The sequence below is a fragment of the Botrytis byssoidea genome, assembly GCF_014898295.1.
Source record: "Botrytis byssoidea strain MUCL 94 chromosome Unknown BBYS_010, whole genome shotgun sequence".
Lineage (NCBI taxonomy): Eukaryota > Fungi > Ascomycota > Leotiomycetes > Helotiales > Sclerotiniaceae > Botrytis > Botrytis byssoidea.
The window spans coordinates 1106076-1121823 of record NW_024065851.1 but is presented as its reverse complement, the minus strand read 5'-3'; the positions used below and the strand labels follow the sequence as shown (position 1 = coordinate 1121823).

The following is a 15748-nucleotide window of genomic DNA, read 5'->3' as shown; positions in this document are numbered from 1 at the left end:
CGGTGATCTTGGGGGGAGTGCCAAGGCAAGTCTTACCCCATTTGAGAACTAGGTTGTTTCCAAAAAAAAAGGCGGAGGCGCGGGGTCATGTCATGTGATCATGTGCCTTTCCGAGAAGTTTCTCTTTATTCAGTGCAAAGCTGCAAGTTTGTCATTCTCACCCATCATGACAACATTTATTTTTGGGAATAGCATCATTTCTTGCCAAACCTAAGAAAACGTTTCTTCTCACTTGATATCGACGGCATGCTTCTGCTCACAATGTTCAAGGCACCTACACACGAGGCCAACACGATGAAATGTCTGCAAAGACATCATCAGCCAAATCTACGTTATCGTCATGTTTCAAAAGAATTGGCATCAATGGTATTCGTTCTCATCATGATCATAATAATAGTACATTCATTGGTGGTTTCTATCCCAACCGTATTTCAAAAAGTCTCACTCGCTCCTGTCAACTCCACGCTAAAAAAACAAACATCCTCCCCAACACCGATCCCGCTAAATATTCATACAAGTTATCGCAAAGAGTAAATTTCAATCAGTGACAAGTGTCACATCGGATATGATGCTCTTCACAAGCCCTGGACTTGGTGACCTAATGTCTGTTGTCAGTGATGATATTCTAAAAATGGATGATATCAATATAGTCACTTACGACCAAGAGGTTTGGCTCTCTTGTAAATGTTATTCGCTTGTCCTTGTCGAACCTTCAGTGCTTTTGCTCTGCACAACAGATTAGTATCTTGTGCTCTTGCCACCTTCAAAGTTTGAATGACTTACTGTGCTTCCATCTCCAACTTAAGTTGTCTCATATGTTCTCTTGCTTCTGCCACCGCCTCTCGAGCATTAATCAATGCTCTGTCGGCTTCTCTCTCCATTTGCGATAACTGGGTCTTGAACTTCTCGGTTCTTGTGTAAGAATCCGCGATTGCGACTACTGTGAGATGGAGTGGAGGAGACGGTAGACATGGAACGTTCCGATGGTGAGACAGACTCGGCACGGTTACGATGGAAGATAGATGAGCTTCGCTTGGGCTCTTCCACGACTGGCTCTGGCTCATATTCTTCTTGATGGCGACCGAAAAGAGGCATTTTGATGGTTGGTATGGATTGTTTTGAGATTTGATATCTGTTCAAGGATATAAATGAATATCTGGAGTATATGACTTGGCGGAAGCTTATAGTGTATATTATTTTTGATGATTTGATAATGAGAAATTTTTCGAAAGTACGAGCACTTTCGTGATACTTATCTCCTTTCTCCAATTCAATCCTTCTCCCCATCATCATAAGAATTTCGCTTCTTGCCAAGTTTCTCTCGAGGAAACAGGGGGTGCTTACAATGACGTCAGTTGTGCGACGTCAGTAATCATCTCTTTCCTGTATTATACAACCAATAGATAAATGAACATCAGCCTCAAATGCTTGTACTATGATAATCATAATCGAATCTGATTCAAGGTTTTGAAGGAATTGATTGATGAACTGCTGGCGGTGAATGATTGGACTTGAACATATCAGCCAGGGTAGAGCAGGGCAGCGGGTAAATGGTTACACAAAGTTTAATTGATTGATTTTCAACACACGCTCAAGATGCGATCCAGATGCTATTTGCTCGCCAGTCTTGACAGGTTTCTTGGGATCGTGTCTCTCCCCTACGACGTAAACTAGATGGCAGACAGGGCACAGTCCAGCCTAGTTGATTGGGTAGTTGATCCTGCAGATGATAGCAAATCCTCCTCCAATTCCAGACTAAAAGATGTAAGTTACTTTCCCATCTATAGATTCCAGCTATTTAAATGGTTCAGCGGACCGTTTGTTGCATGTCTGGGTTATCAAAATCGCTCTAGTCAACTCGCCCTTCGACTGATTGGATACTTAAATAACTCACTATGGTCTTTGTTGCATATCTGAAAGTATAAAATCGCGATGGTTGACTCGAGTCAAATTGTAATTAGGATGGATGCTCTCTTTGCTTACCAAAAATGCGCTTGATACCTAGGTACATAAATTGGAGATGTTTTAAGAACTTGCTGAAGGAAGTAGGAATAGGGTGGTTGATTTTCCTCATTTGAAACTCGAAAAGATACCCATGACTTATGAATTCAATTTCCGGGTCGCCAAGTCTTAGAAACTTCCTCACTAGGAAGGTCAATATCAAGCTATCTTACTACAGTAATTGATTTTTCACTGGCAAAACCACTGATTAGGCAGATATTCGAGGCAGAAACTGAAATGTTCACAAAGATTTTGAAGCAGAGCAGATGTAGATTTCCCTTCCGAAACTTAATGATATCATGATATTGAAAACCTAATGACTACTTGATTGAATCTTCGTTTCGTTAGCCTTTGCATTTTTGAATGTCAAGCGACAGATCGCCTTGAAGTTTTTCCATTCCATCATTCATTTCTTCGTTTCTCCATAAATACTTATTGATCCATGACCAAAACACTTCTGAACCTAACATCACCACTTAACATGTGGTCATAAGCCTTCTGGACATCCTTCAATGGGAATTTCTCAATCATGCAATTAACATTATGCAACTTTGTGAACTCAATAGCCTCCTCACAATCCAATGCATGACCAGATGGGAAACCGCAAACTGAAGCCGCCTTCACGATGAGATCAATCGAGTTGATCTCCACACCACCACAAGGAGCCAAAATGAGCAAGTTTCCACCCGCACCCAATCCACCAGTCAAGGGGGAGATAGACTTTGGGTTTGGAGCCGTGCAAACAATCAGGGCTGCTCCTCCCATTTCGGTCAATTTCTTGACGGGATCATCCTTTGATGCGTCAATATACTCATGAGCACCCAACTTATGAGCAAAATCTCTCTTCTTGTCACCACCACTGATAGCGACAACCTTGAATCCCATCTTAGCTGCATACTGTACAGCCAAATGTCCCAAACCACCCAATCCTTGAATAGCAACAACTTCGCCAGGTGTAATCTGTAATTTTCTCATACTGTTGAAGACCGTGATACCGGCGCAGAGAACTGGGGCATATTCATAAGGATCAACATCTTCTGGAACTCTCACTACGGCTTCGCTTCGAAGGTGAACATATTCAGCGTATCCTCCGTCGCGAGTAACACCATTAACGGCACCATTGGAACACATTTGACTGCGAGATCGAATCGTTAGCAAATCACAATTCATATTGCAGAAAAGAAAGATAATAGCGAGAGAGAAAACATACAATTGTCCTCGATTGCACTGTTTACAAGTGGCATCATGACCTCCATGCCAAGGACCTCCTACTCTCTCCCCAACCTTCCACTTCTGGACACCTTCTCCAACAGCAGCGACAGTACCAATTATCTCATGGCCCGGGACGATCGGAAACCCGTTTCCGAAGCCACCGGATTGAACAACGGCGTCGGAGTGACATACACCGCATGCAATGACTTTCACGAGAACTTCATTTGCGGATGGTTGTCGGAGCTCGACGTCTTTGATAACGAGTGGACTATCGGCTTTTTCGAAAACAGCAGCTTTGTAGGTTTTGGGGAGGGACATTGTGGAAATGAGAGCTTGAGCTTTGTTTTTTAGAGTGGTTGGGAGGGTGGTTGTGGTGTTCATGAGTTGGCCGAGAGAATTTTGTTGTTGTGCTTGTCGAAACAAGAGAGAGGGGGAGGACTTCGTTATGTTTATTACTTTGAACGGAGGAGGGAAGGAATGATGTATGTTTTTGTTTTAGGAATGTGGGCAGACGTCAGAGCAAAGATAAAGGAAAGAGCTACCCCGCCTTAAAGCCGATGCGGGGATAGCACGCATTCTGAATACTAATCAAAAGCTAAAATCTGATAGTCGTCGGCGATACAAAATCTTTAGAGCTTCAGAGCTTATGGCAGCGATGAGGTTAGTTGTTAAAGAAGCTAGTAGGTGGAACCCCGCAATGGAGCTCCTGACTATAAGCGGCGTTTCATTGGCCACAATACCATGCATACTTTGTACGCCCGGACTTCGGGCTCTGCACAAAGCTGTTTGTAAGCTTATATCGATAGTGGGATATTCGAGGATATTCTAACTGGGTTCTTAGTGGTTGAATAATACTTATTGAATCCATTATCATCGGTTTTCCTTGAGATGAATGGTGATGATAATAGTAAATATCACGAGATTTGTCAAATAGGAGTTGATACATATTCCAGTGCATATGTCATAGCATTCTTTGTGCAGAGGAAGTTTCCTTAAAACAACCCACATTGGCAAGCAGAGAATCAATCATCGCGATATGATTTGGACAAATACAGAAGATTCGTATCCCCTCCCCAAAATGCTTGACAGTCCTCGATGTAACGTTTTGATTGTGTGTCTGAATGTGATTGTCCAGAATCACCCAAGGATTTTAGCAAACCAAAGGTGCAGAATCGTAAAGTAGAAACATCACAAATGAAGACACCACCACAATCCATTTCAGAAATCTCATTGGTTTGTCAATCATTACAAAATTTCCCTGCATAAAGCCACAATCAACAGTAGCATCACGATGCTTCTTCCTCAATGGGTCATTTGCAGATTCTCCCTCATTCCTGATTTTAAAAATGGCAGTGATAAGGATGGTTAATAGTTCACGTTGCTCAACATGAGTTCGTCTTCTTCATCTTTCAAAGTTCGATACAGGATGATACCGACGAAAGATGATGGATTAAGTGCGGCGGTCGGGAGAGTGGACGAAGAATCCGAAGAGGTGGTACAAGAAGAAAGCGCCACGGGTTTCGATAGCAAATGGAGATGGATCACGGAATTTCTTCCTCAATGGAGAAGCATTTTTGACCGGGAAACGTGAGCTGAGTCCATCATTTCTTGTCTCACTCAGTAGTACTAATAATCCACAGCTATCCCGGCTCACTTCTGTTCAACACGGGAGCTTTCATCCTCCCAGCTCTTTACTCCACCCTCAGCAAACTATGGGTAGCCAACATCGATTCCACCCAAGTTGCAACCACAGATGTATACACCTATATCGGCATTATAGTAGAGGTACTCAATGAAGGGCTCCCTCGAGCCGTCTGGGTTATCATAGCTGATGAATCAAATCGAAGTCTTCGTTCACGATTAACACTTACCTACACCCTCATTTGCTTCCAAATTCTATTCGGCACTCTGCTCATGATAATTTTTCTCGCAAGTGCCGAACATCTCGCTGCGGCTTTCGTACCTGAGATTGTAAGAAAAGCTAGTCTTACGTATGTGAGAATCTCGTCAGTACAAGCTTTATCTAGTGCAATGAGCACTGCTGTTGCAAATTCAACACGAGCGTTGGATCATCCGGATGTACCGTTGTTGATCAGTTCTGTACAATTTGCGGTGAATATCTTGTTGGACTTGCTTATCATTTCGAGGTTCCATGTAGGCTCTTTCACACCAACAGTCAATACACAGGCGTTGATCAGGATGACATGTGATCTTGCTTCTGCAGGATGTGGCTTGCTATATTTTATTTATCTTGCTTTGAGAATGCAACGGTCTACTTCTTCACCTTCCATTCCACGCGAACCCGCATCTTTTTCGGCGTCTCCATCGAGGTCACTATCGCCATCCGAGTCAGGAAACGCAACGGAGCCAAAACCCAGAATCAGCATTTTAGCACTCAAAACACTCTTCAAACCAGGAAAATGGACATTCCTCGAATCGGCTCTTCGCAATGCTATTTACCTATGGCTTATCCATGGGATCGTATCTATGGGCCTTGATTATGCTACTGCATGGGGTGTATTCAATAATATCCGATGGGGTATTGTCATGGTTCCGGTGAACGCATTGCAGGCATCTACATCGACCTTCGTGGGTCATGCATGGGGATCTTGGAGAAAGGGTGTTGGGGTTGAGACCAGGAAGCCGAGAGCTGAGAAGGCGGATGTTCTAAGTAGGTCTTAAGCTCCATCTATTGAAATAAAGGTGAGGGGTGAAATAATACTAACAGTCATAGAAATTGTTCACCACGCGCTAGTATCCAGTGTCATTGCGCTTCTCATAGAAAGCCTGTTCTGTATCTTCCTTTCCCTCTGGGGCATCCGCAAATTTTCTGTCTACCTCTCCGAATCCGCAGCTGTAGCGAAAATCACAGAGCACATGTGGAGAACAATCGACTGGTGTTATATCTTCTACGCCGTCACCACACAACTTGCCGCTATTCTCCTGGCTACTGTCCCGAAGCTTTATTTTGTGCAAAGTCTGGGAAGTAATTTATTATGGATGTTACCTTGGGCAATTGCGGTAAGTAGAATTCACATGACGAGCGAGAATGCGTGGATGTATGATGGGATTATCTTTGGGGGGGCACTGGTTTTTGATTTTCTGAATGTGGGTGTGGTACTTGGGGCGTGGTATTGGGGATTGAGGAGGGGGGGATTGGTGGTGGGTTGACTGTGGGAGAGATCAGATTTAGGGTGTTTTGAGGAAACTGGAAAATTAGTTGACCTTTTTGCACTTTCGATTTTACGTAAATGCACCTGACCCGGGTAGACAATGCTGGTTTTAGATTTCCAGGTATGCAGCAGCAGCTTATCGTGGCATGTTGAGACTGTGAGTGAGTGGAAATTAGAATTGATAAACCTGCCAGAAAGGAAACCTCAACATGACACCATCTTCATCAGTGGCAGGGGAAGGAGTGATAACTTATAAAATCATACACCTAGGGGGCATTGGCTCGTATCTGGATTCGATTAGCAACATTTGCCTAAGTCGATATACAGGCAAAGTAGCTATATCTGGTACTAACAAGAAAAATAGTGTCTGAGGCCTGAGAGGCCCTAGAATGTTGTGGATACACTGCCTAAAGATCCTTACCAGTAGCCTAGAGTAGATCTTCAATCGACCCAGATTCCGGGGTTGCTAAAGCTTTTTAAATAAGCCTTTTAGCGACCACTAAGTAAGTACCCTCTTATCACTTGTTGCTTTCTTCTTCTTATATCCAGAGATTTCGTCAGTAGTTTATCGTCCATTGATAATTATCTCGAATTTCATTTGATTTCAGCATCTAAGATGGGTAAGTTCGGCTAGAACTACTTACGCATGCTACTTCCAAAACATTAACCATGTCGACTTCAGGTTACTCAGAGATTCCATGTCAAATCTGTGGTGTTAGCTTCAATATAGGACGAGATCGGACTCCAGATGAAATCGATGACGAAAGTGCTTCCTGGTATAATCCGGATGGGGGGTATAAGGCAGGGGATGAAAATTGTGGTACCGAGTACGGATGTTTGTTCTATCGTACAACAGAATCGATTCCAGAACAAAATGGAGAGCGCAATATGCAAAACAATATACCTTTTTACGAGGATAACACACCCATGGTTGAGGATGATAGTTTGTTGTATTCCTATGAAAGTGCATCGGATGATGAGCATTTGGAGTATGATTCAGACGTGGATGAGAGTTCCTTCAAAGGCCATGTTTCGAAAGCATCTTCAACGCCGGAAGACCGCCAGGATGCCCAAATAGGCAATGAAATGGGAATTTATGACCATAACAGTGATGGTAATTTCGACTCAGATGAGGAAACAAGGCTATATCACGAATGGTTATCGGGATTCGATCAACACAAGTTGCTGAATGCTCCGAAAGTCGAGAAGATCATGATGACTAATGAAGAAGCACAAAGTGTGCAGTGGGAAAATAAATTTACACATCTGCCAGGTCCCAAATGCTCAGGGAGCAAAGGATACAATGGCAATTTCATCACTGCTCAAGAAATGAGAGGGTGTACCACGGCACAATGCCTTGTTTACAAGGGCAATGACTGGAGTCCTAGCCCTGATGACGAAGATTTCGAACTCGAGGGGGATGTTTTTCTTTCCGGTATTGGTGATCATGTACCTTCACGGGACATGGGTGACATCGTATTAACTCCAGCCCGTCATGGACTCGCCAACGATGTATTAGCAGATACTATGATTTGGCAAGTAAGTCTTTTCAAATCTTCATGATCTCAAGAAAAGGAGATGTTACCATCAATTCTAAGAATCAAGCATGCTCTCATGACCAGACTGCATCTTAGAAATTTGAATATTCTATTCACACACCATTATCTTAAGAGTATAGGTTTTGAAAACTGACCTCGTGATCTACAGGTGCCTCCAAATACTCGGGAAGTGGCAATGCCATTTCATCCAACTTGTCTCGAGGTCTATAAACATGCATCACGGCTTAGTTTCAATCAGACTTCTATTCAAGATCTAATGAAGTGGCGCGATGAGGAGTCCTGCTACAAATATGACACTGACTTTCCTCGCGATCAAGCTGTACGTCGCTGCAGCGAACAATGGTGGAACCATATTATCGGCACAGAATGGCTCGCCGCAAATCCTGTCTTCATACCAGCTTTGCGTTCTGTCTTTCAATCAGCAATAACCACAAATTCACATTTCTCTCTCGGCTCGCCAGCCTTCCCTATTCGCCCTTCGGAGCCTCGAACCCGACGATCCCCACGTAATGATTCTCACGATCCATTCCTCAAGCTGTCGCAAGAACTTCGAGATGAGATTATATCGTATCTTCCATCCAAAGATGTTGCATCCATTCGTCTCGTATCCAGGGCTTTTACCCAAATTTCTCAGGGTTTCTTCTATAAACTTGTCATTTGTGAAATGCCTTGGTTGTGGGAGATATACGATTCTACACCTCCATCTTTCTGGGCTACAGTTTCTGGGGCGGTCCTCGAGTCTCGTGAAAAACGACGAAAAGAGCATAATGAGGAATTAGTGGCATTGCGTCCACTTATTTGGGAAGAACTTCCCGAATTGTACGATGAATGGAAGGCTGCTGAGCCCGCGTTTGATGAGAGTATTGAGGGAGCGTTGAAGACGGGGTTTGAGGAATGGATTGATACGAAGAAATTGGATTGGTATCAATTGTATTTGGGAATTACCAAAGGATTGAAGGAGGGAAGATTGAGAGGGTTACAAAACAGAGAGAGGATTTGGGAGGATGTGGAGGAGATTATAAGAAGAATAAAGAAGTATGAGGAAACGGGATGGGTTTTTGCTGAGAAAGGTCAACAAGTGGTCTAACAGATTCAGAAGTGTATGGTATATAAAGTCTTTGATGGCCTCTATAATAGTGAACGATAAACGTGCTTCTTGATTTGTTGACATATGAGTCCATCGTTAATCAACGAATATTCATCGAGAAAAGCACACATAGGTTCAAAATACAGCTCAACTTGTGTTCCACCGAACATGATTTTTTTTGTACTTTCTGTAGAAAACTAAGTCACTGACGCCATCCTGTTACAAGACAAAGGATCGAGATGGTATAAAAAGAGTAGAAGGTGGTAGGGTCATAGAGTAAGCCTTCGCATAAGCCGTAGAAATATTACTATCAATATAGCTTCTTTGGCAGAAGAGAGAGAAGGGAGGTTGGGTTAGATTCTCGTGTAATACATAAGGAGACAATAGAATGGTGGGGACAGATTAAGAAGACCTATAAATACCTAGGTACTTGTTGCGATACGAGTGAATATATGCACGTGAGCGCTAGCTCACTAACGCACGCACGTATTGCATATAGCTTTCGTAGCTCTAGAATCTAGAATGATTAGACACAATATCAATCAATACAGTATACCTATTATGAAGACGTCATAATCACCACCGAGGTGATTCCAACAGTACTAGATACAATAGATTCTCGTGATCAGCACGTGCCTTCGCGCACAGTAGGTGGAGCCGGGATTGTGAAAAGAGTGAAGAGACATAAGGAAATGAGACGGAGGAAAGTGGTTCGATCGTTTGATCTGAAATATGGAATAAGACGGGAATATGATCTTTCCAAAAGAGCGGGGTCATCTACCCCACTTCCTTGGCATGCAAAGTGGATTAAATGTGGAAGGTGCAACTTGTGGTCTCGACTCATGAACACCCAGAACATCTCTTCCTTGGTCTATTTGTTGCAGCTCTCCTAGGCAAATATACTGTCACAAGCTCTTCTCAGTTGAAGAAAAGTAAGCAGTGGTCATGGAGAGCAGATCATTCTGGATCTGGACACGAAGCGGGGTCGTTCATGTTGCCCCTTCATTTTTCGCTTATGAACACAATCTGCCTTGATCGAGAAACTAGGTTGGTTACTGGACAGTACTAGAATAAACGACGTTAATGCCGATTATGCTGCGAGATAGGCTTTCAAGATAAGTCCAAAAGCTAGCTTATATATCACCCGCATGGTGCGTCGTGGCATGGCGTTCGGCAACTGTACTCCGATAGCTGAACAATCATGTACCGACCCAGAAAGATCTGCCAACCTTCATTGCAATACAATGTAACATGTCAGGACGGATAATTATCTCGTCCCCCCATGATAAATCTCGAGTTTTTGATTCTTATCTTTATCAAGCCTACATAGTTCTCTTTCGTTCGAACAGAGATACTTCGTTTTCTTTGCCATTCACACAACTTCAAAGCATGGATACTACTAAGGTTTCTCGCTCGACGTATTTAGTTTCATCGCAAATTCTTCTGCCATTGCAATTAATTGTAATCGTCGTAGGTTTTACTTCTCTATGCTGTGCCTTTCAGCGTCTATACCTCCATCCGCTGTCCAAAATCCCAGGACCAAGGCTAGCTGCCGCAACATCCTGGTATGAATTTTATTACAACGCCATTCGAGATGGAATATATACCAGGAGTTTTGAAAAAATGCATACAGACTATAGTCAGTTTATCTTTCCTACCCAAGGCTACCATTTGGCTGAATAGTATCCTTTAGATTCTTCGGTTGTCCGAATTGCCCCCAATCATGTCCATGTCAATGATCCGGAATTTTATTCAAAGTAAGACTCGAGGTAAACAACTTCACACTATAGATATTGAGCCATGATAGAATGTTCAACAACAGAACAATTTATCGAAAGGACCCAGGTTTCTATAAGCAGATAAGCGTGTCGGAGTCTATTCTTTCCATACTAGACCCACACGAACACCGTCTACGGCGACAAAAAGTCAACTCTTTATTCTCGATAAAAGCTGCAGATTCGATGGCACCAGATATCCTCACAATTGCTCAGAAAGCGGCCAACATCATGATGAAGCGTGGAGAAGAGAAAAGACCTATTGATATGCATCGACTCTGTCGCTCTATTTCTGTTAGTCTCTGATATAGTTAAAATTCTCTTATCCCTCTTCTCACACGGATCATCATGCTAAGTCTTGAGTAACAGTCGGAAGTATTATTTAAGATACTCTTTGATGAACCTCAAGATCTCCTTGACTCACAGGAAGAGCACCCGGATTTGTTGACAAGCATGGACGGCTTCTTAAACAATTTTTGGATAAGTAAGATTTCTTACCCAATTTTTTGCCTACTTGCGTTCAGTTAATGTCTATCTTGAGTCTTTTTCTCTAATCTTAATTTTATCGTTTCAGTGAAAGCATTCCCCGCCGTTGGGTGGCTGGCAACAAACCTACCTGAGTCGCTAGCCCAGAAGGCAGTTCCCGGGTTTAAAAGTATTAGAGATGTAAATACACTCCACTTTTCTTTATCCCTTTATTTCCCATGCACTGTTTTTCGTTTATATTCATGCTCATCACATTTATGCTTAGAAATGTGGAAAATGGGCCACAATGGCTGTTGCACGACAGAATTCACGCGAAATCATCAAAAATGACTCGTCATCAAATACTGTCTTCGATCTTCTTCTCGCTCCAACTCCCGAGGAACCGCGTTCCGAATTTTCAATACCAGACTTAGTAGACGAGGCGTTCTTATTCGTATTTGCAGGTACTGACACAACAGGAAGCACGATTGCAAATGCTTTGTACTATATTCTCTCTTCGGCATCTGTTTCTTCTAATTTACTAGGTGAACTAAATTCTCACGGCATCACATCCCACGAAACTTTTGATTGCAACCTGGTTCAAAGATTACCATATTTGGTAAGTAGTTCGTTCGCATCTGCGCGAAATCCCCTCAGATGATGATTTTGATTTGCTAAACTTCGGAAACAGACGGCAGTTGTCAAGGAAAGCATGCGGGTTCACACTATGGTGCCAGGTACTCTCCCGCGTATTGTACCCGATGGGGGAGTAGTTGTGGATGGACATTTCATACCAGCAGGTGTACGTATACACTTTCCCTAGTAACCAGAGAGAAAAGACTATTGACATGTGCGAAAAATGTGTAGACAAGCATCTCACAAACCAATTTATCACTCCATCACAACGCATCTATCTTTCCTTCACCTGAAAAATTTGACCCCGAAAGATGGTACAGGGACGAAAAGAAAGTGTTAGAAAAGCATTTTGCCCCATTTAGCAAAGGTTCGAGAAGCTGTCTTGGTATGAAGTAAGTCTCTTCTTTCTTCCAGAATGACGAATTCGATCAGCTTGCTAAACGAATTTTCAGCCTTGCGAATAAAGAAATACATATAGTAGTTGGGCTTTTCATTTCCCGGTTCGAAATGGAGCTTTATGAGACAGACGCTAGGAGTATGGAGTGGGCAGATCGTGCCAATGCGGTCAATAAATCGACTGTTAAAGTGCTTGTTAAGCGCGATAGATGGGCCGATAATTAGTGATATGCTTGAAATAGCTGAACTTCTTCGATGAAGAAGTCAGGCTGAAAACAAGCTCAAAACAGCGAAAGCATATCACCTCTACTAGCATATACTTCCTACACTCAGTATGGTCGAATTGAAGCATGAAAATAAAAAAAATTGTAATCAGATTTGCCGTGCATTCGCTGTGTAGTTGACCATGATTGAATTCTGAATGATTTTTGAGAAAGCTGCAATTGAATTTAATCTATCCGCAACAAACAGAACATTGTGAAGCAGAACTAAAGTATCTTCGACATGTATCCTGCGAAACATCAGATATTTCTGGAAAACACGAATCAATGCGGGCGGTCATTGGCAATGTGATCAGGTTGAGCCTCAATAAGGCTCCCAATGCTAATAGCAAGATAAATTCCCGACCACCACCCTTCCATAACCAGCGCCGCAATAGCACGTGCATACGCATGGCTAAACCTATCAGCATGTCCATATCGCATGATATCAGCAAAGTGATCACAATAGTGATGATCCATATAACTCAGGAAAGTCGCTTCGTCTATCTGTCCGGTGCGAAGAAGGAGTGGAAGAACAATTTGGTAATCAATGACGGATGCTGGGAGCAGTTCAGATTTGACGGCATCACAGACTGCTGTGTGGAGCATAATTGAACCTTTGTGTTCAATTTCATTTACGCGGACGCGGTATGGATAGTCTTGACGCGAAATAGATATCGCCTTGGCGTCAGATAATGTCCTCGGCGTGAAATCCGAAGCATAGCAATCGGCAAGATTTGCAATTTTGTAAAGATCCAATTGCTGCGCAACTGAGCAGTTATCATAAGCCAGAGAATAGTAGCGCCACAAGTCATGGCGGTGGTTACTGAGCTGCCATATACAGGTTCCGACAATGCCATTACACCCCACATGTCGCTCTTCTGAGTCGAAACTCGCGTTCAGCATCCACACCGTCCGTTCATAGCATTTTGTCAGGTCATTGATTGTCAATGATCCTCGAGTGAGCGCAAAAACAGATTGGTTGCACTCCTGGTAGCGCAAATCAGGTCCCAAATCAATCCAGTCATTGACTAAACCAGCCAGCATCATGTCGTCGCGTCTAGGAGCTCCAAGAGCATATGAAAAGTAATGCGAATAGCCAGCTGAATCTAAAGCTTTGAAATCTCGCCAAATATCTCGGTCTTTGTGGATCCAGACCGTACGTCCGTCTGTATCCTGATTGAGGAAGTCGGATTCATGTCGGCGCTTCAGATTGAAGAATGCCATTGAACAGAGCATGTGTGATCTACGAATTTGGAGCTTGCGTGAAAGTTCTGGCATATCCCAAATTGCTGCCATATCTCTGCCTAGTTGTGATAAAAACCGGACACCAGTAACCTGATCTAGGTTGTATTCAAGAAAGAAATTTTAGTCCAGAATAGCAAGGAAATCCTGATGCCAATCATCAAAGTCGTGCATCAGTAGGGTTATCCACCAAGTTGACATGAAAACAGGATAATTGGCAACGCCTATCAACCCAAATTCATCCATTACCTCTGCATAGAGCGGAGAAGGACAAGAGACAACTTTGGATTTGGTGCTGTGACCACTATTAGCTCCCATCCTGGCTCTTTGAAGCATCATAACAACAGTGTCGTCTTGAGCAACACTAACTGGCTGAGCCCAAACTCTGTTAACACGGTTGCTTTTATCCAGCGGATTGCTTGGCTTGGCTCGTTGTCGAATAATTTCTCTCAACGAATCAATTGCGTTCGAAGTCATCTCCATCAGTTCCATTGAATGGGCGTCAGAGGGTCTGCTCTGCATCCCGAACTCGACCATTTTTCTCAATTCGAACCTTTCAAAATTCCAGCTTTGCTCGCCTCCATGTTGATAAGGAGTTTGTTCACTTGCCACGTACGATCCCTTTTTTATCGTAGAGATGTGGTTCGCCAAAGGTGTGTGCTCTGCAGACTTTCGAGTCCACAACACTTCTAGTGGTATGTTGCGCGTCTTTCCATTATGTATGCGTGTTGCGACCTCAGGAACAATCACCTTATGGTTTGCAAATGAAGAATCGACATCTACACCTGTGATGTTTGTGATCAGAGAGATTATATGTGGTTGTCCAGAATAAAATTTCTGTAAACAGCAATAGAAACATTCTCGGTGAGCTCGTAAAGTACAGCCACTCAAAAACGGAAGTAAATAACAGAAGCTGTTCTGTGGCATTACACATAACGTACTAGACTCGTACCTGGTTCGACAACTATCCTCCGCTCGGCCGGTGCCGCTTGTCCTTCCTTGTGAAGTACAGTCATAATTGTAAAGAAAATGGAAAAGGATATATTTTAAAGATTTCGAAATATCTTGAAATTGAGGCTGAGAATTGAGTCTTACACATGCAGAAAAGATGAAAAGAACAACTCTTTCAAAATCAAGCAAGGTAGAGAAGCTTCAGTATCACATGACAGCAACTTTTTACATGCTACAAGTTCACGTTGAGAAACTGCTGGTACGGCCAAGATCCCTCGCATTACACACTGCAAAGCTGTACTCTGCGTTGTACAGATACCAATTCATCGTATCATGTACTGACTCTTGCAGTAGTTCATCTAGACTGTTGCTCTGAAGGTTCGCACTAGCCAGTTCAGCCTGCTTGGGGTAAATGCTGGCTACCCCACTTTATACTTACCCGCAATCAAACCGCGTTTCCTACTTGTGCGGCAAGACAATATGCAACTTCGCCATTGGGAAATTATTCCCAATATAGTTTGCCAGGCTGTGTTATGTGCATCCAGTTCGGAGTGTGCATGATTTCTGGCAGCGTGAGTACGAGTGCGCTGAAGAGAATAGCCAAAGCAGATATCTCCAAATTCGCATGCTAGCGTTGAGAGCAATTTCATGCACTAACAGGATTCTGAGCTCTCCTGAGATCCCACGTGTACATGAGTTTGTTTCTTTCGCTTATCGGAAGGGTGGTTATGACTAACTACCAATTGTGTCTCTCAGAAAGTCTATCTGACCTATCACAAATATGTTATTAACAAAAAAAAGTTGATCTATCATGGTCTGGATCTACAGGAAACTGTTCCCAAATCCCATTCTCAAGCCGAAGAATTTTGTAAGCAAATAAATTTCATAATATGATTACTATCATTGTACTATATAGTAATGAATAACCATCTCTTAAAATCCATGCGCCCACCAACCACCATCTACCGAATATCAGCCCGTTGTATAC

General features: G+C 42.9%; 7 protein-coding genes across 7 annotated transcripts; 3 read left to right on the top strand and 4 right to left on the bottom strand.

The window, feature by feature from the left end:
* Positions 1–184: 184 nt before the first annotated feature.
* EAE97_005939 (uncharacterized protein) lies at positions 185–1095 on the bottom strand (the record flags this gene model as incomplete). The annotated part of the gene is made up of 4 exons (XM_038876452.1): positions 185–598; positions 659–726; positions 784–940; positions 978–1095. The coding sequence occupies 4 exons, from the start codon at positions 1093–1095 to the stop codon at positions 576–578; spliced, it is 366 nt and encodes a 121-aa protein (XP_038732928.1). The 3' UTR covers positions 185–575.
* Positions 1096–2433: 1338 nt separating this feature from the next.
* EAE97_005938 (uncharacterized protein) lies at positions 2434–3594 on the bottom strand (the record flags this gene model as incomplete). The annotated part of the gene is made up of 2 exons (XM_038876451.1): positions 2434–3136; positions 3212–3594. 2 exons carry the CDS (start codon positions 3592–3594, stop codon positions 2434–2436), a joined length of 1086 nt encoding a protein of 361 aa, XP_038732927.1.
* A 1006-nt stretch (positions 3595–4600) lies between these two features.
* On the top strand, positions 4601–6384 carry EAE97_005937 (uncharacterized protein; the record flags this gene model as incomplete). The annotated part of the gene is made up of 3 exons (XM_038876450.1): positions 4601–4800; positions 4854–5884; positions 5948–6384. The coding sequence occupies 3 exons, from the start codon at positions 4601–4603 to the stop codon at positions 6382–6384; spliced, it is 1668 nt and encodes a 555-aa protein (XP_038732926.1).
* A 671-nt stretch (positions 6385–7055) lies between these two features.
* EAE97_005936 (uncharacterized protein) lies at positions 7056–9032 on the top strand (the record flags this gene model as incomplete). The annotated part of the gene is made up of 2 exons (XM_038876449.1): positions 7056–7925; positions 8094–9032. The coding sequence occupies 2 exons, from the start codon at positions 7056–7058 to the stop codon at positions 9030–9032; spliced, it is 1809 nt and encodes a 602-aa protein (XP_038732925.1).
* Positions 9033–10252: 1220 nt separating this feature from the next.
* On the top strand, positions 10253–12669 carry EAE97_005935 (uncharacterized protein). Its single transcript, XM_038876448.1, has 9 exons — positions 10253–10671; positions 10726–10789; positions 10840–11101; positions 11177–11291; positions 11382–11473; positions 11559–11891; positions 11964–12074; positions 12140–12300; positions 12361–12669. Exons 1-9 carry the CDS (start codon positions 10254–10256, stop codon positions 12527–12529), a joined length of 1725 nt encoding a protein of 574 aa, XP_038732924.1. The 5' UTR covers position 10253; the 3' UTR covers positions 12530–12669.
* A 180-nt stretch (positions 12670–12849) lies between these two features.
* On the bottom strand, positions 12850–13863 carry EAE97_005934 (uncharacterized protein; the record flags this gene model as incomplete). Its single annotated transcript, XM_038876447.1, has 1 exon — positions 12850–13863. The coding sequence occupies one exon, from the start codon at positions 13861–13863 to the stop codon at positions 12850–12852; it is 1014 nt and encodes a 337-aa protein (XP_038732923.1).
* Positions 13864–13932: 69 nt separating this feature from the next.
* Positions 13933–14825, bottom strand: EAE97_005933 (uncharacterized protein; the record flags this gene model as incomplete). The annotated part of the gene is made up of 2 exons (XM_038876446.1): positions 13933–14588; positions 14762–14825. The coding sequence occupies 2 exons, from the start codon at positions 14823–14825 to the stop codon at positions 13933–13935; spliced, it is 720 nt and encodes a 239-aa protein (XP_038732922.1).
* Between the last annotated feature and the right edge of the window lie 923 nt (positions 14826–15748).